Source organism: Limulus polyphemus, unplaced genomic scaffold (genome assembly GCF_000517525.1).
Source record: "Limulus polyphemus unplaced genomic scaffold, Limulus_polyphemus-2.1.2 Scaffold1875, whole genome shotgun sequence".
Classification (NCBI taxonomy): Eukaryota; Metazoa; Arthropoda; class Merostomata; order Xiphosura; family Limulidae; genus Limulus; species Limulus polyphemus.
The window spans coordinates 171,591-192,168 of record NW_013667485.1 but is presented as its reverse complement, the minus strand read 5'-3'; the positions used below and the strand labels follow the sequence as shown (position 1 = coordinate 192,168).

The window sequence follows — 20,578 nt, the reverse complement described above, 5'->3', positions numbered from 1 at the left end:
ACATCTAAGGAATATGGGAAAACTCCATAAAGAAGGTGTTTGGGTGCCTCGTGAACTCTCCGATGATCATCGTTTCTAACATGTGAATGTTGCTTCATCTTATCTGGCGCATAATGCATGTGAACCATTTTTGGACAGAATTGTCACCAGTGATGAAAAATGGATTCTCTATGTGAATATTAAATACCAAAAACAATGGCTTAGTCCTAGACAAAAAAAAACCTTCCGACCCCAAAACCTGGACTTCATCCCCAAAAAGTGATTCTTTGCATTTGGTGGGACACCAAGGGAGTCATTCATTTGGAACTCCTCAATCCACAGCAAACTGTCAATGCAGAGATCTATAGTCAGCAACTGGAACATTTAAATCAAGTCTTTCATCAGAAATGCCTTTCACTCATCAATCACATGTGGAAGGTTTGATGCAACACAAGGTTATGAAGTTGAGTTGGGAAGTTCTCCCCCACCCACCATATTCTCCAGGTATGGCACCATCAGATTACCAACTTTTACGTTCCCTGCAACACCATCTTAATGGGAAAACGTATGTAAATGTGGAATGTGTTAAAGAGGACATCGACATGTTTCTTGCTTCAAAGCCAAGTGATTTCTTTAATTAGGGTTATTAACAACCTGATTGTAAGATGGAAAAGCATCATCGATAAGAATGGAGACTATTTCATTTAATAAATGTTTGGTCTTGATATGTAAGTTGTTCGGGTTTTTTCATCTAAAAAAAAAGCGTGATTACTTTCTTGATGACCTAATACTACAAGTTGAAGCTTTTCACCTGAAAAATGTAGGTCAAAGTTTTAGTTTATTTGACAATAATGGTAGAAATCAATCTGAACACAATTAAGATAGTTTTTGTTATGATACTCTTATAAAGCATTGACTCTTATTTGCTGGAAAACTATAATCACAAATTAACCAATAAAGATAGGTTGAAATTAGTAGTCGAATTAAAATATAACTTTTGTTCCTTTTCTTCGAAGCTGTTTACTTTGTCAGTTGATTAAAAATGAGAATCTTTGATTTAATACTGTATTTAACAGTTTGACAAAAAAAAAAAAACTCAAACAAAAGGGTTTTTCTTTTTATGATGTTTTGGAAACATTTTTCTTGCAATTTTTAATGAGTTATTAGAAACTCCATACTTTAGCTTAAAATTGTTAAAAATTTCAAGAAAACTTACTTTATTGTTTTCTCAGTTCTATTTTTAAATAAGTTATATTATGAACCAGTTCTATGAATAAAATCATTTATATTGAAATTGGTGTCTATTTTTTAGATTTTTTAAAAAGAAAGAATAAAACTGACTGTACTAAATGAATACCTTTTGCTGTGTAGGAAGCAACACATTGTGTTATTGAACTAGTATCACCTTCTACTTCCTGCTTCTTTATTTCTGCTGCCATCAACCAAGTCTTGGAGCGTTCTAGTCAGGCTCGTCACTTGGTTGGTCAACTTCTTCATGATTTGGTTCGTAGCAAAATTCTTCCTGCAGAGATGTATATTAAAGGGTAAGAAATACATTTTGTTGGGCTGTTTTTAATACCTGTCATGTTAAACTCTTTAATTACAGCATAGAAACTGATTAAGGACATACCGAAAGTTTCATGTAATATATATCTTAAACAGTTATAGGGAAGAATTGATAAAACAGTATATGATATTAAGGTAAATAAAATAATGACCTATATCTCCAGAATGCATCTTTATTAGCTCAATATTTTGCTCTTACAGCTTTGTCAGGAGTTATCGATATTATACAAGCTCAGTAATCCAGTTGAATGGAACACCGTCATCAGTAAATTGAAGACAAGTTGTGATATTTTTTTGTGTGTATAAATCAAGCCATTATATTGTTGTAGCATATAATATAATTTTGTTCATCTGGTGAAAGTAATGCTAAGTCCAGTTCACGCAATGATGATGAATTCATTTATTTAGGCTACATTCATTCTGACAACAAATGCTGACTAACTTCTTGATTAGCTTACAAAAGCTCTAACTCTTACTGAATAACTTTACCTGATCAATCTTCTCTCAGTTAACAACTGGTCAATTTCTCGACTTTGAACATTTAACCAAATTCTCAATCACTGAACTAACTGTTCCTTTATTACTCATTACTCGTATATATAACTAATGAACTAATTTAGATAGTAGTTGAAGTTTCTCAATTATTACATAATGATCATGATTAATGGCTCCCTCTAGGAAACATCCAAATTGAAAATATAGTCTACAGCTTATGACAATATATAATCGTAATATACAAAAACTAGGGATTTGTGTGACCTCTTGGGTATTAATTTTTTTTAAAACTAATTTTGGCAACTTTGTCAATAGGCTGTGATATTGTAGGAGCAATATATATGTATTTAACAGACCTAAATTGACCCTTGGCAACATGAATTTTTGGTGTCTTTCTATTAAAATATATAATTCATAAGTTTTGTCTGTCAAGAAACTATTTGGTTGGAAAATTTTATTTTGAGAGTTTAAATTCCATCACTGAACGTGCTTGCCCTTTCAGCCATGAGGGTGTTATAATGTGACAGTAAATCTTACTTTTTGTTGATGAAGACTAAAATATTTCCCTTTAGTTTATCACTTATAAATTAGGGATGACAAGCTTAGACAGCTCTAGAGTAGTTATGTGTGAAATTAAACAAAAAGAAAACAATTTTTACTACACGAAGCCAGCACTAAGCAAAAGTGATGTTTAATGCTGTGCACTGTAGAGGTTTCTTTGCTGATCATCTGTATTCAATAGACTTGCATTTTGCTTAAGATATGAACTATGTGTATCAGATCTTACACGCTTACTAGTAACTTAAATTAATTTGTATCTTTCTCTTTATATAAATGTACCTTTCATTCTATTATGTTTTATTATTATCCCATCTAGAACTTTATGATAATATGTCAATCCCACTTTTTGTTGGTAAAGCATACCGCAAGAGTTGACGGTGGTTGGTGTTGACTAGCTGTCTTCCCTCATAGTCTTATCACTTCTAAATTAGGGACAGCTAGCTCAGATAGCACTCAAGTAATAATGCTCAAAATCAGCAAACAAACTCTTGTGAAAGAAAGTATTTAATAATCATTTCAGATCTTTGACCTGTACTTTTATGTACTGCTTTAAGTTAATGTTTATTTTGTTAAATGACAATTAATTTTGGACAGCAGTGGAGGATTTTAGTGAAAGTGAGCAGTCACTGCTTTTTAAAATCTTTTATGTGTGACTACAATGCAGAAATATATTTATTTAGCCAAGTTATATTGAATATTGAAATATTTTTGGTGTTAAAAAAGTATGTAATATTTGTCTTTAGTTTTAGATTTTTTGTTTTTGTATTTTACTTGACTAATATGATGCTTTATTATGCATCAGAAATGTTAATCATTGATTGGCTTCATTTTTAATATGTGTATATAACCATTTGGACTGAATGTTTTATAAAGATATTTGAATTCCCAAAAGTCAAATGTAGACTATTTACCATGTTTATGTTCATTTTACTTATGAAAAACCGTTGCAAGAAAGATTAATTTGACCTTACAGGCTCAAGTCTATATTGGAGAATGCAGATGACTTTGCTATAGACATCCCAAGGATATGGGAGTACCTGGGAGATCTTGTTGGCCCAATGATTCAAGATGGTAGTCTCCCATTAAGCTTCCTCAGAGAAGCAGCTGAACCTTGTATGGCTAGTGGAACAGCTGGAAAGCTTCTGTCAGCTGTGTTGCATGCTGCTGCTGGAAAACTGGTGAATGAACTTTTTTTTTAGTCATAGACCAAATTTAATAAAATCTATGTTTGTGATAAAAATATCTTGGGAGTTATTTCAAGTAAAGATACATTTAAACAAAATCTGTTCTTTCCAGTTATATTTGTACAAGTGAAACAAAACATTAATGCTAAAACATTTATAAGATTCAGTAAAAGGTCTTGATCTCTACTTCTGTTCGTGAGTTTATTTAATTTGTACTTAACATTGTGTAATTCATACACTATTTCAAAAGTTTCGAAGGTAATAATAATAAACTTTTTACTTTTCTTAACTCTGTTGTAAGAAGATTTAAGAGTTCTTCTTCCCTCAAAGTGATCCCTTCCCCAAAGTGGCATGATGTATAGGATTTTGTTACTGTAATTAAAACAACATATGACCAGGTGTTTCTATACATACCAATAAAACTGGAAGGCCTATAACTATCATACTTTCTATTAATTTTGGAGGGGAGAATAATGAAAGGCTTATAAATGATGAGATTTTGGAAAGACAAACATCCTTTTTGTTTTTTTTTAATTGTTGGTTCTGATTTTGGCCTGTGAGAATATACTAGTAGTTTTATGTTGTAGCACATAAGTTAATATACAAGTTCCATTTAATGTTATAGCCGGTTGGTAGTGAATACTGTTGACCAGCTGCCTTCCCTTTCATCTATCAGTTCAACATTAGGAACAGCTTCTGTTAATAGCGTTTGTGTAGCTTTGCAAAAACATCTGAAACAACAAACAAACTATTTAACATATGTGATTTTGTTTTCATGAAAACCTTTTAAGCTTAATTAGCCTTGGTAAAAATCTGAAACAAATCTGTAAATCTGTGACAAGATATGAAAAGGATATAGTAAAGGGAGATGAACATTTTATGAAAGAGAATGTGTAGGAAATTGCTTGTAATCACAGAAATCCTTTAATTACTGTTTTTTTATGTATATCATTAGGTATAAATCTTAAATTTTCAGATGCATTTGTAATTCCTTTCATGAATACTCACTATCTTCATTATAAATTTTGGGCTTTACATAGCTAACGTGTTGGGCTGCAGATCAAATGGTCTGAGGTTCAAAACATAATGCTGCAGAACACAGATATGATAGTCACTTCCATTATTTTGCTCATGGAGGGCCTGCTGCTTTCTGGTCAGTAATTCAAAATTAAGGATAGCTATACCTGTATCCTAGTGATTTCTGACTTGGCCATTTGGCCTGTATGGGCATGCTTTCTGGTCAGTAATTCAAAATTAAGGATAGCTATACCTGTATCCTAGTGATTTCTGACTTGGCCATTTGGCCTGTATGGGCATAAGGTGCCATTCAGCTTAAAATTCCCCTTCTGTTATACATTTAACATTTTGCAAGAATTCTCTAAATATTAAGACATGAAAAGTAGATGCGTTAGAGAGATAAATGTCTTTCCTGACAAATAAATGTATGCATAAAACTTTTTTTTTCATTATAAATACTCAATGCTATATGTTATAATTAATAGTCATAAACTATTTTGAACTCTAATATGCATGTACAGACTCTAGCCTATAGTTTTTTGTAAAGATCCTGTTAATGCAGGCTATTTTTAGGTTCATTTTAATAAATTTTGCCAGTAGTAGTTCATAATATGGATTGCACGAAACCCTAATAGAATGCACCTTAAACAGTAAAGATTGAGTTCAAACAACACTTTAAAACATTTACTATTGACTGTACATATATAAAAATTCACAAAAAAGCACATAAGTTAGACTTACAAGGAAAAGAAAGTATGCTCAAAATGGCCAGTTTTTGATATGATACATTACCTGCCCTCACATAAATAGGTATTCTCGTTCAGTGCTGCCCTCTATGTGGAAAAGTTATTTTGCATGTTACAAGCCTTGAGCTCCGATATACCTTACGATCAAGTGGTTCAAATGCATCTTGCATGTAAATCATTATACCTGGTACAGATGTAGTGTGGTCTCCCACGTAGGATCCTCTACTATGAGGATCTACTCTTTTAGAGTATTCTTTGGACACTTTCGAGGAACGCTGCTTTGTTTTTCCCTCCACCCATTCACTGTGGGATTCTAGCAGTTTATGTGAGTGTAGGTAATGTACCATATCAGAAGTTATAATTTTTCTAAGCTGAAAATATATTTCCAATAGGTTCTTACCTCTTCTAACACTTCCCACCCTTCCACCCCACTAAAAACCGGTGCTTCCATTTTCTGCCAAAACTAGAAGTGATAGTTTGGTGTAATTGATTAGAGGGAGTCACGTGCGTAAGGAGAGTATGTCTCACTCCTATTGGTGAAGGATTGTTGCATAAAGATTTACATGTGTGATGCATTTGAACCAGTTGATTGTAAGATACGTGAGAGCTCAAGGCTTGTGGCATGCGAAAACATTTGTTGCATATAGAGGGCAGCACTGAACGAGAATAGCTATTTATGTGAGTGGAGGTAAGTATCTATCGGAAAATTATAACATCTAATTCTTATTATTATTACTATTCTTTTGCCAGCTTACAATAAAAATGGCTTGATATATTGCACCCAAACCTTTTGTAGAATACTACATAAGGTACTCTGAAGGTCATAGTCATATTGAAAAGTTGATTTGTATCTTCTGTATTTTACATAAGCTAAAAAACATCATAATTCTAGTAAACGATGTTATCATTACCCCTTGAAGTTAGCTTTCTTACAAATATCTGGTATTCCTTTAAAAAGCTTAAGTACAGGGTGAAACAATTATTATTAGCCAATAATAGAGGAACATTAGATGACTAATATGTAGATACTTAATGCTTTGTACACTATACAGTTGGTGTCGTTAGGGAGCCAACCCCTATATTATATCTGAAGTTATGTTTTAGATGTATATGTTTTATTTGAAAAGGCTGCTTTTCTACTGGTAAAATTTTACACTCGCTTAGTGGTGGTTGTGTCTTAGTCTAGGCATATATTTGCTCATTGCTATGCATTATATATAGAGAATTTAATTACACAGAAACTATAAATGCCCACTATACTCTCAAACAAATCTCCATGACAATCTTCATCTACAGCTTATCATTTTACATCTTGAACTAATGTGATCAAATAATCAATAGCTACAGTAAGTCATCATGAACCATATCAGCTAGCTATGTTTATTACCATTACAATTAATAAAGTTAGCTATCATATCAAGTAATCCTTTGAATTTAAAAACCTGCAAATAGGGATCGTAAAAAAAAAAGTAGGGAAACAAGGCTGGAGATACTGTAGACATTATTTACTCAAACTACAAATCCATATTTTGACTCCACCTAATGTAATTCTAGGTAATAGGATGGAGCCAAAATAGGGATTTATAGTTTGATTAAATAATGTCTACAGTATCTCCAGCCTTGTTTGTTTATGTTTTTATGATCCCTATTTGCATGTTTTTAAATTCCCAATTTTTTATTTATCTATTTATGCTAAATAATATTTTATTTTATATTATTATCATTGCAGTGTTTGTTAGAAACAATAATTGAAATTATTACTTAAACTACAATAAATGTTTTGTATCAAATATTTATGTTTGGAGGCATCCTTTAGCAAAACTGATGTGACTTGTCTTTAAATGTATTATTTAACTGATGTTTATTTGTCCAAAAGTATTAACCGTTTATCACCAGAATGATCAGTAGTAATCACCAGAAGAAAAAAATTAAAAGTACTCAGTGTTTCAGTGACCACCAGTTATAATTTTCATTGGCCTTGCTGTTTAAAATTGACGTTCTTGAACTCATAAGCTTAAGAGTTAGCATTTAATTTTTTAATTCATGATAAACAGAATTTCTGTTTGTAAATTTACAAGCTTGATGCTGTATAATTGAATTAAGAAATACGCTATGAAAAGAGTAATTTAAAAATACTCAATGTTTTATTGATCACCAGTTTTCATTTTCAAAGAACTTCTTACTGTGAACTCGAAACTCAAAGCACAATATTCACAAAAACTAATCTCAAGGTTGTATAAAATAACTTTGATTTTTCTTTTATTGTTGGTAAGTCTTTAAATTAGTGACAAAAATCCTTGAAACGTTGGAAAGTTAATTTACATAGTATTTTTTATATATTTTATTAACAAACTTTACTAAATACATAATTATATTGTATTGATTGATATTACTAAATAGACTGTGTTCTCATAGGGCTCTGTTAAAGTGGGAGAACTGTGGAAGAAGTCTGGTCTTCAGTGGACTGAGTTTCTGTCATCTGGACAAAATGTTGACAAGTTTGTGGAAGAAAATGTATGCAAAATGAAATATGAAACCAAAGTGATCAGTTGCTGAGCATCAAAAACACTTTAATCGTTTCTGATTTGCTCTAAATCATGGAATTTGTAGTATTATATAACACATTTATAACAGTAATATCTACTTGAACACCCAAGGTTTACTAAAGTTTCCAATCTCTCATAATAAAAACATAAACTTAGGTATGTTCTGCATCTCAAGCACTCACACAGAGCTCATATGGATTCGGGTAATCCAATAATGGTTCCCAGTCTATTAATTCTTGTTGAAAATATATTTTTTACCTCTGGTGTGTCTCCTTGGAAAGAATGAATAATTTGAAATTTTTGTAATAAACTTTTCTTCCCTAGGGTTGGGAACTTAAGTGTTAGATAAATTAAATGAATACTTAAGGGTTAAAAAAGTGTGTATAATTAATTATGTCAAACTTGTCCAAAACTTAATAAAAATAAGATAGAAAAGTAGTAAGATGGAAATTTCTAGAAATTATCACTCTTTTCTTCTAAGTGCACACAGCAAACTGCACTTATTATTATATACAAAGTTCCCACAATGAAGTTTAACAGTTTTCAATTTTTATAATTTGTATTCAATGCATAAAGTTTGATGCTTAGTTTTATCTTCTTGTCCCAGAAATTAGAGTTTACCGTCAGCGAAACAAAACCCCTTCCTGATGCTCATCTTTCTATGGAACAAATCAAGGAAAAACTAGACTTTTTATTACAAAAGAAGAAATCTACCAATGAGGATATTTTAGATTGGATTGAGGTAAAAATATTTTAATTTCTTTTGTTTCAGTTACTTTTATGTTTATTGTATTAGTGGCTTGCAGATCTATAAAATGTGAGATATTTTAATCGACAAAGTTATAAATACATAGTGTTTATTTAACTGTTTTCTTACACAGGTACTAATAGATATTTTTAGATGACCAGGCATGGTGTAATGGTCAACATATGAGGCTGAGGATCATAAGTTCAAAGGCCAAGTTTCAAGTTTTGATATGCTATAGAAGATGCTTTGTGAAAGTGTAATAACTGTAAGAGCCGATTCCACTATTTGATTACCAGTAGCCATGGGACATAACATGGATTGGTGGTTAGGGCAAACAGCTTGTAAGCTGCAGGTCAAGAGATCAAAACCAATTACCAAACATATTTGCACTTTCAGCCATGGGGGCATTATAATGTGATGGTCAACCCAACTATGCATCTATATAAAAAATACACTTGTGTTTTGTCTGTCTGAAACGTTTCTGACATGTTTCTTGATCAAATGCTACAAATCTCATATTGTTAGAAAGGCTTTTGTCCAATAAGTCCAGATTGCATATTGGCTTTTTTAAGTTCAGGATCACCTTACCTGTTTTTTTTTTGGCTTAGTCAAACTTTTCAATGCAATGAGTATGGTACACAATGTTGTTGTCATCATGTGATGACTGGCTTCGAGTTCAACTTAAAAAAATTTATTTGCAAAGTATTTCACAAAAACAACAGTAAACTCGCATGTAATTTCCTAAGAAAAAAATTTACATTACACTAATCACAATTTCAATGGACTTTCTTGACTTATTTAGGTCTAAAATTTGCATGTGCAGTTCGTTCGAAACCATATGCTTATCACTTTGTGAACATTCAGTCGTTTCTACATATTCAGCTGTTTGCCTCCATTACAAATTTACGTTTACTTTGCAATAATTTAGCTTCGGTTCGTTTCATAATCTGCTATGAACACCTTTTAGCGAAATTTTGTCTTTACTTCAGGTTATTTCAACTCATAAAACCGTGTCATACACTGAACTGTTTCATACTCTAACAATATTATATATACCATAACTTTATTGTTTACTTTATATGTGATTTTATTTAATAAAGTTATGTCTATGTAAGTTTGACCATGTACAGTTTTTTAAGTAGACCAGGATTTAGCAATGTAACATATAATACCTCCAAGAAAGTGTGCCTTAACTCTTCAGAACGGGCTCGTAGCCCTTTTGTGCTTGTTATAGTTTTCATGGTATAACTTTTAAATTAGTAAGCGAATGTTAACGAAATGTGGCAGTTTATCAGTAAACACTACGATGCTTTCGTATACAAAATATCAAATTTTTTATTAAGTCTTAAGGTTTGTAAAGCAGTGTTTTTCTCATGTTTTTTTGCATATTGCCTCTCTAACATGCAAATTAATTTTCATTTTAAGGTTAAAAATACTTTTATGCATCAGAAACTTTTCAAATTTCAAATGCAAAATCTTTATAATGTCCAGATAGTTATCAAACGTTTCTTAAGAAAAAATTTCATAATTCATCTGTTATTTTTAGTAATGAAAAAAATTAGGAAATGAATATAAGTTAGGCCTCTTTCATTCTAGAATGAACACAAATTGTAATATGAAAACATAAATCTTTGGACTATATTATTATTTTTATTATATTGACCTTTCATCCATGCCTGGCTAATAATACAGAAGTTACAATGACGTGGCACACATGAACTCGTTACCGTATCTAATAACATAACACTGACCTTTGGTCTGAACAATGTAACTTGTCTAGGCTGTTTTAGTAGACTAGTATTTTGTAAAATACAGTCACATTTCAATTATTATACATTATATATGTATATAGATTATTGCTATTTTGAAATAAGTTCTTAAACTTAAAATCATAGAACAGTAAATAAAGAAGTAAAGCAAACAATTATCTCTTCTAGTTAGACCTTTGTACTCGGTTGTTGCTTGACATAGGTTGCTAAGCCTTTAAAAATTTTGCATATGAAGGATATAAAACAAACTAATTTTTTGGGGGTTTTATATATATATAAATAACTAAAATATATATACATTTGAATAACTAAAAAAGTATAAATTACCATATCAATACCATAGAATTCCACTAAAATTTATAAAGCTTAGTAACTAAGATGTATTTTAGTCTAAAAAAATATGAAATTTCGAACAGACTAAAGACATAACCTACCTCATTGAAATATTGGTTCAAAAGAAAGAAATGGTGTCCAAGCCTGTTAAAATAGCTGAGAAAGCCACTAGGGGGACATTCTGAGCTTCTGATTGGTTTTTCATGTTATATATAGAAGTAAGTGTATATAAGGGAGCATTTCCAAAAATGGAAAGAGGTGGGCGGGGTGTCGCTGTGTTGGATTTATTACATGAGCAATATCTTAGCAAATAGAAAAGACCTTATTTTATATGCTAGCTTGCCGATATCGGTAATTTGAGTTTCTAATTTGTACGATACTATAGACTTAGTATTTGGACTTTACAAACATCTAATTTGAACCAGCGCTGCATTCAACATACCACATGACACACAAAAACTTATGTTTATCTGTGTCTTTTTAGTATTTACTTTTAAATTAAGTAATTTTTAGTACTAAAATTTTAATTATAATCTACAGTTTGATACCAAACTTATTGACATAAATTCATGAAACAGTAGTTCAATAAAATAGTGAATGTGAGTCAACAAATGAGATGACATGGCCTTTCACCCGTGACCCGTCTCGAAAGGGTTAGGCAATTATTGATCAAAACCGTAGAAATAATAATCTGTAATTTATTAAAATCATAAACTGTATACAATATGTATAATACAAAACCTTTGATACTAAACTTTTACATAGTAATAAACATTGAAAAAAAAAAGATTCAAGTTATTGCTGTTATCAGAAAAATTATATATCATTAAAAATTAAATAGCTAGGTAATTTTTTTTATGTTGTTAGTTAAACCTCTCCTTACAAAAATGTTTTTACTGAAATATTAGAAAACTCTGTACTGTTAACAAATTGTGTATTTTCAAACATTAAAAACACTAATCGTTCCTATGTTAAAATGTTATTACAATTTAATCTGGAGCTATTCCTGAAGAAAAGCTCTGAAAATTTAAAATGATTTTAAATTTTTTCAATGGCATGTGACCATGTATTATGACCAGCTTTGGAAATCCAAATCTATTTTAAAAGCAGTTCTCTGTTTCATTACTATTACATTAGATTATCATATTTACATATATAGTAGAATGTCAAACTTGCACACAAAGATTTACATATACCTTGGCTCCACCTTGTTGAACAACAGTTCCTCGTAGCTCTTTTTGTTCACACATGGCATTGAACACTCTGTTGTGAAACAGAAATAATAAAATATAATGTTCAAAATTTCATGCTAATAAAATAATGACAATATATGTATTTAAAGAAAACACAATCTTATTACAAAAGAGTTAACTTTCCACAACATGTTTTGAATTACAGGTGGCAATTGCTATCTTAAAATATAAACATGGTAAAGTAGGGATGAAAACAGTTTCATTTACTGAAAAAAATAATAGTATCAGATGTTACTAAAAACCATAATACAGAGGGTTAACCACAGTTTATTAAAAGCAAATTGCATATGGTTTCATCAAAGATATGAGCCATGGGTAACATGTTTAGCACCTATGTATTTAGTTAACAAGAAATTTCTAGCCATTCTACAGTGAAATGCCACCAAAAGTAGACTTACACCTGGATGATTAATGCCACAACCTTTTTTTTTGTAGTTAAGATTTTTATATGATACACAGATAAAGAACAAAGCATTTTGAAGTGAGCCTCCAATCTTAACAATGGAAACAAAATACTCAAACAGCAAACGTTTGTTAACAAGACTGAAAATGCCTGATGAAATATTAGAATTTAAAATTAATGTAACTATTGTCAGTGTATATTCATAAACAGAGAAGAGGCATGACAAAATTAAAATTCTAGGTTACATTACAAAAAACTGATGTTTCCTTTCATCTACTGATGAAAACAAAACTTTTATCCACAGAAGACCTTTTTAACTATAATTTACTCAAGAACATAAACACTTATTTTAACATTCTATATATTAACATAATTGCTAAAATTCTCTAGCCATTAAAATGTAACCTAATTATTTATATGTTTAGATATTCAACTGGTAAATAAATTCATAAACTGTTTTGAAAGTTTTTTGGGTTCAATGACCAATCATTATCTTTCAAACTTAAAATTTGGCTTTTATTCTTCATGTGGAATAAACCACTGGAAGTTTAAGCCTATTACAGACATGGTTATGTACAAAGTCTAAATGTAGAATTGTCATGTCACAATTCATCCATTCATAATTTTAACTTACAGAAAAAAAGTATACACATAAATAAAACAGAACTTAGAAGAGAGTGAACACAGAACAATTAATCTGTTTTATGTATTTTAAATTAAAATAAAACAATATACCTGGCAATAAGCTCTCTGCTGCTTTTACTTTCCGTTTTTGAAAGAGCTACTAAAGCACTGGTGATACCTGACTCTACAAGGACCTTTACACGTTTATCCACAAATTCCTTGGAATCCTGTATAACAGATACATATTAAATAATATTACAAAAAGTTATATTCAAAGGAGACTTTTGCATGTTCACAGTTGTCATGGATAGTTTTCAATAAATAAAAAGAGTACTGCTATTTGTTTTAATTATTCACAAAAACAGCCTCATTAAAAGTGAAAAATATAAAACATAAACTTGCAAAGTATCAACTTGTAATTTATAAAATTAGCTTTAACCCTCTTGCTAAAAAAAGCACATCATGATGTTTGAGTTATTTTCAAAATTTAATTATACTTTATCATTTTGTGTGAATTGTCATCACATTGCAGTTTGTAATTTAATTTGTCATATTATATGTGTTTTAATTTCTTAATTCAAAAGCAAATGTTAAAAAAAAGCTATATATGCTTTCTTGTATGTCATGTGTTTTTGTCTTATTGCTCAGTTTATTATGCCTACCATATAATGTCTATAGTGGTTAACAAATTAGAAACTTACAAGCTAGGATTTAAAATATGAACCTCCCACCTTTTTTTGTTTATTGAGAGATATCAATATATTTTGCAACCCCCCCCACTAATACATTCTTTTGAAACTTGTCTAATCACATCTACTCTCTTAAATATATATAAGAACATATTCCAAACCAGGTAAACATGACAGTGGTTTGTAACTGGCTTGAAGAGGAAACTTGTAATTTGACTGGGTAATTTGAAGTCTGTTGACTAACTTGTTGCTCTGAACAGAAATGAGATTTTCTCAACCCACATATAGCTTAGTTAGAAAGCCAGATAAATTACAGTGGTTTTATGTGTACCAGTATAACCATTTTATAATTTTTTGGTTTTCTAAAATGCATCTTTGAGATCTACAAACATTAATTTGTTTCCTCTTCCACTTGAGAGACTAAATGAGGCTTACGGTGAGGCTTAGCAAGTATGTTATGCGAGTACAAGTAGAATTTGTAAAATCATGTGTGTTAAGTGCTTTCATATGATTGTGTACATATATTATTACTACTTACTCATAAATGCTTAATTTTTAGTTATTTTTCTTAAAACATACAACAATAGAACAAACATAGAAAAATATATAAAAAACAATGATTTCTTTTGTACACCTCTAAAATCCAACCACCCCAGAAGGATAACTAACATCCAAATATCAGCCCAGACTTTGTACATAAACATTTTCTTGCCCTTTTATTACTTTAGACAAGTCTAATTGCAACCACTGTATTATAAACAAACTAATATATCCTCTCTCACAGTGTTCTTGGAGCTAGGATTATGATAAACTCTGTGGGAAAGTTCTGGTAATTGTGCAGCATGAGCTTCTTTGCTATTGATGGTGTAACATAGATAGTTTAATAGCAGAAGCAGATTGTGAAAAGGTTAGAAGTAGAAAATCTCAGGGAAAGAACTTTAGAAATTTGTGGTCAATACTTAAAAGGATAGAACAGTACTACTTACTTCTTTTCATATTTTTCAACCTTTAAAGTTTTATGGTGATTACAAAGTCAATCATATTGACCAACCCAATACATGGTTAGGATAGAGAAATTAACAAATAAATTATAAACACTTTCCGAAAAACAAAACCATTTGATATTTATTTATGAGGTCTTAAAGATTACACCAATAAAATTTGAAAATTACCAGATGAAGAAAAGTATTATTAGTCTTAACATGAAAATCACTTTGCACTTGGAGCAGTCAACATGCTGTCAAAGTTTAATTTAAAATTCTGATTTTTTGTCCACAAAGATACTTGTAATGTTTATCAAAAGCTTAAAAAAATTTGTGAACATAGAAAACAAGTTAAAAGTTGATAAAAGTTATAGTACGGAAACTCTGAGGGTCAATTTGGAGTCATATGGTTGGTGTAATCCACTAAGGCAGTAGTGGAAGAGTTAACCTACTTTCAATGCTTAAACTAATTTTTTGCATATCTTTATAAACAAAACTACAAAAAATACACTGTTAATGAGAATTGGGAACAAAAGAGTTATCTACAGTGTAAAGAGGTTGGGTACAATATATTAAAATGTTTTTGGATTTATCAAAATAATCCTAAGTCACCAGATTTTAGTATGTTGAACATCTTAGCCTCAGTACTAAAAGATGCTAAGCTGGCTCATGCTAAGCTAAAAAATAATAAATCTTTGATTAAAAGTCAGAGTAACAGAATATAATGTAAGTGGTGAGATCAAAACTGGAAATTCTCTACTCAAGTGATTCATGTTTCTTATTTTAATGTAAAACTAGTTTTTTAATTAACCAAGACTATGATTGAAGTACCAGGCAGGAGCTATGAAGCCTTTGTACCCTTTGCTGTTGGAAAATTGTTATCACACCCATGCTGCTTCAATACACTGCATCTGACCATGTTCAGAAGCTATGAAAAGTAAACAGTACTAGCACCAGATAATTGTTATGTTACAATTACACTTAGTTTTTTTGTATTATATTACAGTTAAACCTTATCCATAAATAAAAAATACACAAATATTGCAGGTAACATTAGCCTAAAAGACATTGTTATAATATTTAATATCAGCCAGCAAAAATGCAATGGTTAAACTATAAGATGGAATGTGATATGTATATCTTGAGTTTATAACTTATTATGAAGTATATTATATTAACCCATTTCCATAATAATTACTGTAATAGAACATTTATTAGTTTTCCTTGATAAGAAATATATTTTTTTCTCAATGTTGGATCACACAGCAAAACCAAAACAAACCAGGATTAACTTTCAACTTTATTTAACAGGTTATAACAAAATGTAAACAAAGAAAATGCTTAAAATTCATTATTAAAAATAAGTGTTTTTTCAAGATTGTAATATTGTTGTTATTTTCACTTACAAATTGAAATCTAGATTTTAGCATTGCACTGGGATCTGGTATCAACAAAATTTTAGAATATGAAGTCACATTTGAAGTTTACAATAATTTGTTGACACTTGTAAAGAACTCACTTTGAAGTAACAACTTGCAGTTTTATTATGATATTAAATAAAATAATATTTAAAATTGTATAGTCTTTTATTGCTGCTACTATATTAACTCTTATGTAAACAATAAAACTATATTTCAATAATAATTCATCTAGCCTTACTTTAAAAATTTCAAAGCTCAAACCTGAAGAGCAAACAAATGCTTAGATAATAAATGCTTATTCTGAGTTTAATTCTGCATTTATTGCTAGTGGTTCGGTTTGTTTGTTTGTGAATTTTTACATAAAGCTACTTGAAGGCTATCTGTCAAAACTGTCCCTAATTTTTGAATTGAAAGACTAGATGGAAGGTAGCTAGCAACATCACCCACTGCTAACTCTTGGGTTATTTGTTTACTCTTTACCACCAAATATTGTGATTGACTGTCACATTATAATAACCCCAAGTTAAAAGGATGAACATGTTTGAGACCTATGTCTGTACATTGACTACAGTTAATTCAGACAGGAAGAATGATTTCTTTGAGTGGTCGCTTATCTTTATTATTCTACTTTTGCTATGAAACAATGTATAATCAGTCAAATGCACCTTTACTTCAATAAATAATGCACAAATAAGTGTTTTGATACTTAAGCGCATGCTAAGAAACCATGTTAGTAAAAAAAATGTAATGTTAATTTAGCCTGAAGAAATTTGGAAAAATATGTATTAAAAAATATTTTCACAATATTAATCATTGCCACATTATTAACTTATGGTGTAAAGTAATGGCTGTACTAATGTATGACACACGAAATGTTTCTTGTTGTCAGAAATTTATAAACAATTAGCATTGTAATTTACAATGACCATCTTAGTGTGTAGGAATGGGCCAAGAAAAAGTCACTATCACATTCAATCTATTACTTTGTGATGCTTAAAAATAACAGCTAAAGTTGAGTTATAGCCTTATTTGCCAATATCAAGTATTTTACAGCTTGTGAGACTCCCAGTATCATTGAAAAGTGTTTCTAAAGTGGAGAAATGGGAACTAACTAAAACCCAAAGTGTTCATCTTTCTATTTTCTTTTCTGACACTAGCCAAAAAATGTGTAAAGTTTTTCAGTGGCCCTAGTTCAATAGAATACCCCTTGAAGTTAGCTTTCTCACAAATATCCAGTGTTCCTTTGAAAAGCTTAAATACAGGATGAAACAGGAATTACCAGCCAATAATAGATGAACATTAGAGGACTGTAACATGTAGAATACTGAATGCTTTGTACACTTATAAAACAGTGTCATTAGGGAGTCAACCCCTATATTATGTAAAGGAGTAAAAGAAAATTAATACACATAATCTTAAATTTTATTACACATACTCACAAAGCATATTAATTTTCAGTCAGGGGAAAAAACAAGTAATAAAAAAACATGTTGTAAATGTAAAATGATGTAGGGATATCGGTGCCTAAAAGAATGCAAACATGAATATAGGGATGATACAGCTATACATTTTTCATATGTTCTTTCCTTACTGTAGATTCCTCAACATTAAGTCCCACAAAGTCAAACTTAAGATCACTGATGATTAATAATCTATTGTAGCCAATTGTATGATATTAATATCATTATCTGAGGTTATTCTACAAGTGCAATGAAGAAACTGACAAAACTGATATGATATCAACAATATATATATATATATTAGTATTGAATTATAAAAATAAATCAAATGTACACTTATCAACCTACCTCAAAGAAATTGGTTAAAAAAGAAAAAAAAAGAGGGGAAGTACTAAAAAAGAGATGGCAATGCAAAAACATACAGAAACAAGTTAGGGATGAATACACAAAACCATGCAAAAACCACTACATAAGTAGTCAAATCTTTTCAAGAATAACTTTTATCTACAACTAAATGTTGAATTCCTGTCAGTTGTATGATTTCAGGTTTGAATAAAAGCATTTAAGCTAAATAATGCTATACAATGTTACAGTGGCTAATAACCATATGCTTCTAAGATTGACTCAGTACTTACTGGCTACTTTTGTTTTGTACATGTAGTACAATGTCTTAGTCACCTGCATCTTTGTTATATCATTGATCTGATTATAAGATGAATATATTGACCATTTAGCAATATCCTCAAGTCAATAAACTTATGTTCTATCACATAAAAGTAACCAATCTTTATTTTCAGTTCTGCCATTTGTTATTTTCATAAGATATTTCCTGAAGTCCATATGAAGGTATGATTAACAAACTAGTAAACAAATATGAGTACAGGTAAATAAAAGTAAAAATTAAAACTTAGTGAATGATAGAGATAAACAACTCCCAATATTTGAAAACATGTAAAAAGTCTATATGGGGACTGAGATCAAATGAGCCATCTTTTCTCAAATTTTATCAGTATCACAGCTTTTTTGATAATTGCTAAATTACAGTAACTTTATACAAAATATAAATTTATGTGTCATATCTAGCTTCACCTAATTACCTTGAAACACTTACTTTGGAATGGTCTTCTGGGACATGTTGCTTCGCAAACTTTGCTAATTCAATCATTTCTGGGATCATTTCTTGTTTCTCATAGCTGTTGGTTAAGTTTACAAGAGTTGTCACCACTCCATAAAGAACCGAAAGATCCCCAGTCTACAAGTGCATGAATCAAGTATTAATTTATTTTGTCAGTTAAATACATACATATAAAGAGGTGGTAAGTATATTTCTTCAGAAGACTACATTTTAATGAAATTCAGGCTAAAGAAGATAAAAAATCATAACACCATTATAAAATAATTCTATTAGGTTATACATCTTATTGAGGTTCGCATATCAAATATCAAAATGCAAAAAACATTATATGCAAAAGCACTAATGGCTAAAATGTGTTTTTTTTTGTCAGAAGACTACCAGCCATACACAACATATGACAATTCAGTAAAATAGCATAAATTATTCAATCTGTTGCATAAACAACTGATATTGGGTGTGTTTATATTGCTTAATGGATTTTATATTTATTTATGTTGGTGTATTTAATTTTATAGCATGGCAATTATGGTTATAAAACCAAGCATAACTCAAAAGCAGAATTTTCTTGGATATTAAACTTGGTTATTAATTTTGGCTTGAGTTTAAGTATGATGGCCAATGATGAACAGCACTTCTGTGTAAAAGAGTGCTTGCCAGATAAATTCTGCTTTTAAGTTACTCTTGTTTTATTTTTGTATTTAAAAAATTAAGTCAGTATTACTATGTAACAAGAACTATAACCAAAAAAGTTTAAATGTTTACATAATTATGTAACACAAAACCTGAAGCAATTATTAATATACCCAAATATATGAATGTGCAACTCTACAACTATTCAACAAAATTATGTTTTTAACTTTGCTGTCTTAATAGACATGTGCCTATAAAACATTTACAGTTTCCTAGTTTTCTTTATCTGGCTCTTTCTTTTTGGCCTTGTAGACTGAATAGTTAAATTTTTTTTCTGTTTCTTCCACTTATGACATTTGCAAATAAAAGGTGGTGCATCTTCTTTATTGCTGTGTGGTCCTACTTCTGCATATACCCATTTTACTGAGGTACATTTTACACTTCTAGCAACGTTGTAGTAATTTACTGATAAACCAAGGACACTATTACTTAATCTCTACAAAAACTAGATTTGAGTACCTAGTATTTGTAAGGACAGATACAGTGAATCATCACAGGTGGAAAGAAAGAGGCAAGACTGGGTGCAGTTGAAGCAAAAAGAAACTTATTAAAGAAAATCAAAAGACAAGCAATAGTATAGTTAGAAAGGACTACTGTATTGTGATAAGATGAGATGAAAAGTCAAATGAACTATATTTAAAGATAACTAAACACAATTGGAAAAGGGTTTTGTATGTTTGTTGTTAAGCACAAAGCTACACAATGGGCTATCAAGAGTACAAAACCTAGTTTTTAGCTATACAAGCCTTTGTTACGTCTCCGTTTGTTAATTAACTTTCCGTAACTTTGTTCCGACAAAACTTTAGCGACACAAGTCCTTACTTAATAAAACTGGTTTATTCTTTCCGAATACAACTTTAAGATACACTTATTTTCAACAGTCGCTCTATAACAAACGCTATATCAACGAATGTCAACAATACTTCTGACTGCAATTCAATTACTCACTACCTACACACACATTACATTATTCCGT

General features: G+C 30.3%; 1 protein-coding gene across 1 annotated transcript in view; it reads right to left on the bottom strand.

Moving 5' to 3' along the window:
• The window catches only part of LOC106465224 (protein unc-45 homolog B-like), a 152,579-nt gene that overhangs the window by 23,817 nt on the left and 108,184 nt on the right, over positions 1 to 20,578 (bottom strand). Inside the window, exons 13-15 of the mRNA XM_022393080.1 lie at positions 18,889 to 19,029; positions 13,336 to 13,451; positions 12,141 to 12,207 (exon numbers count right to left, since the gene is read on the bottom strand). Coding sequence (XP_022248788.1) covers positions 12,141 to 12,207; positions 13,336 to 13,451; positions 18,889 to 19,029 — 324 coding nt within the window. The remainder of the gene's footprint in view (positions 1 to 12,140; positions 12,208 to 13,335; positions 13,452 to 18,888; positions 19,030 to 20,578) is intronic.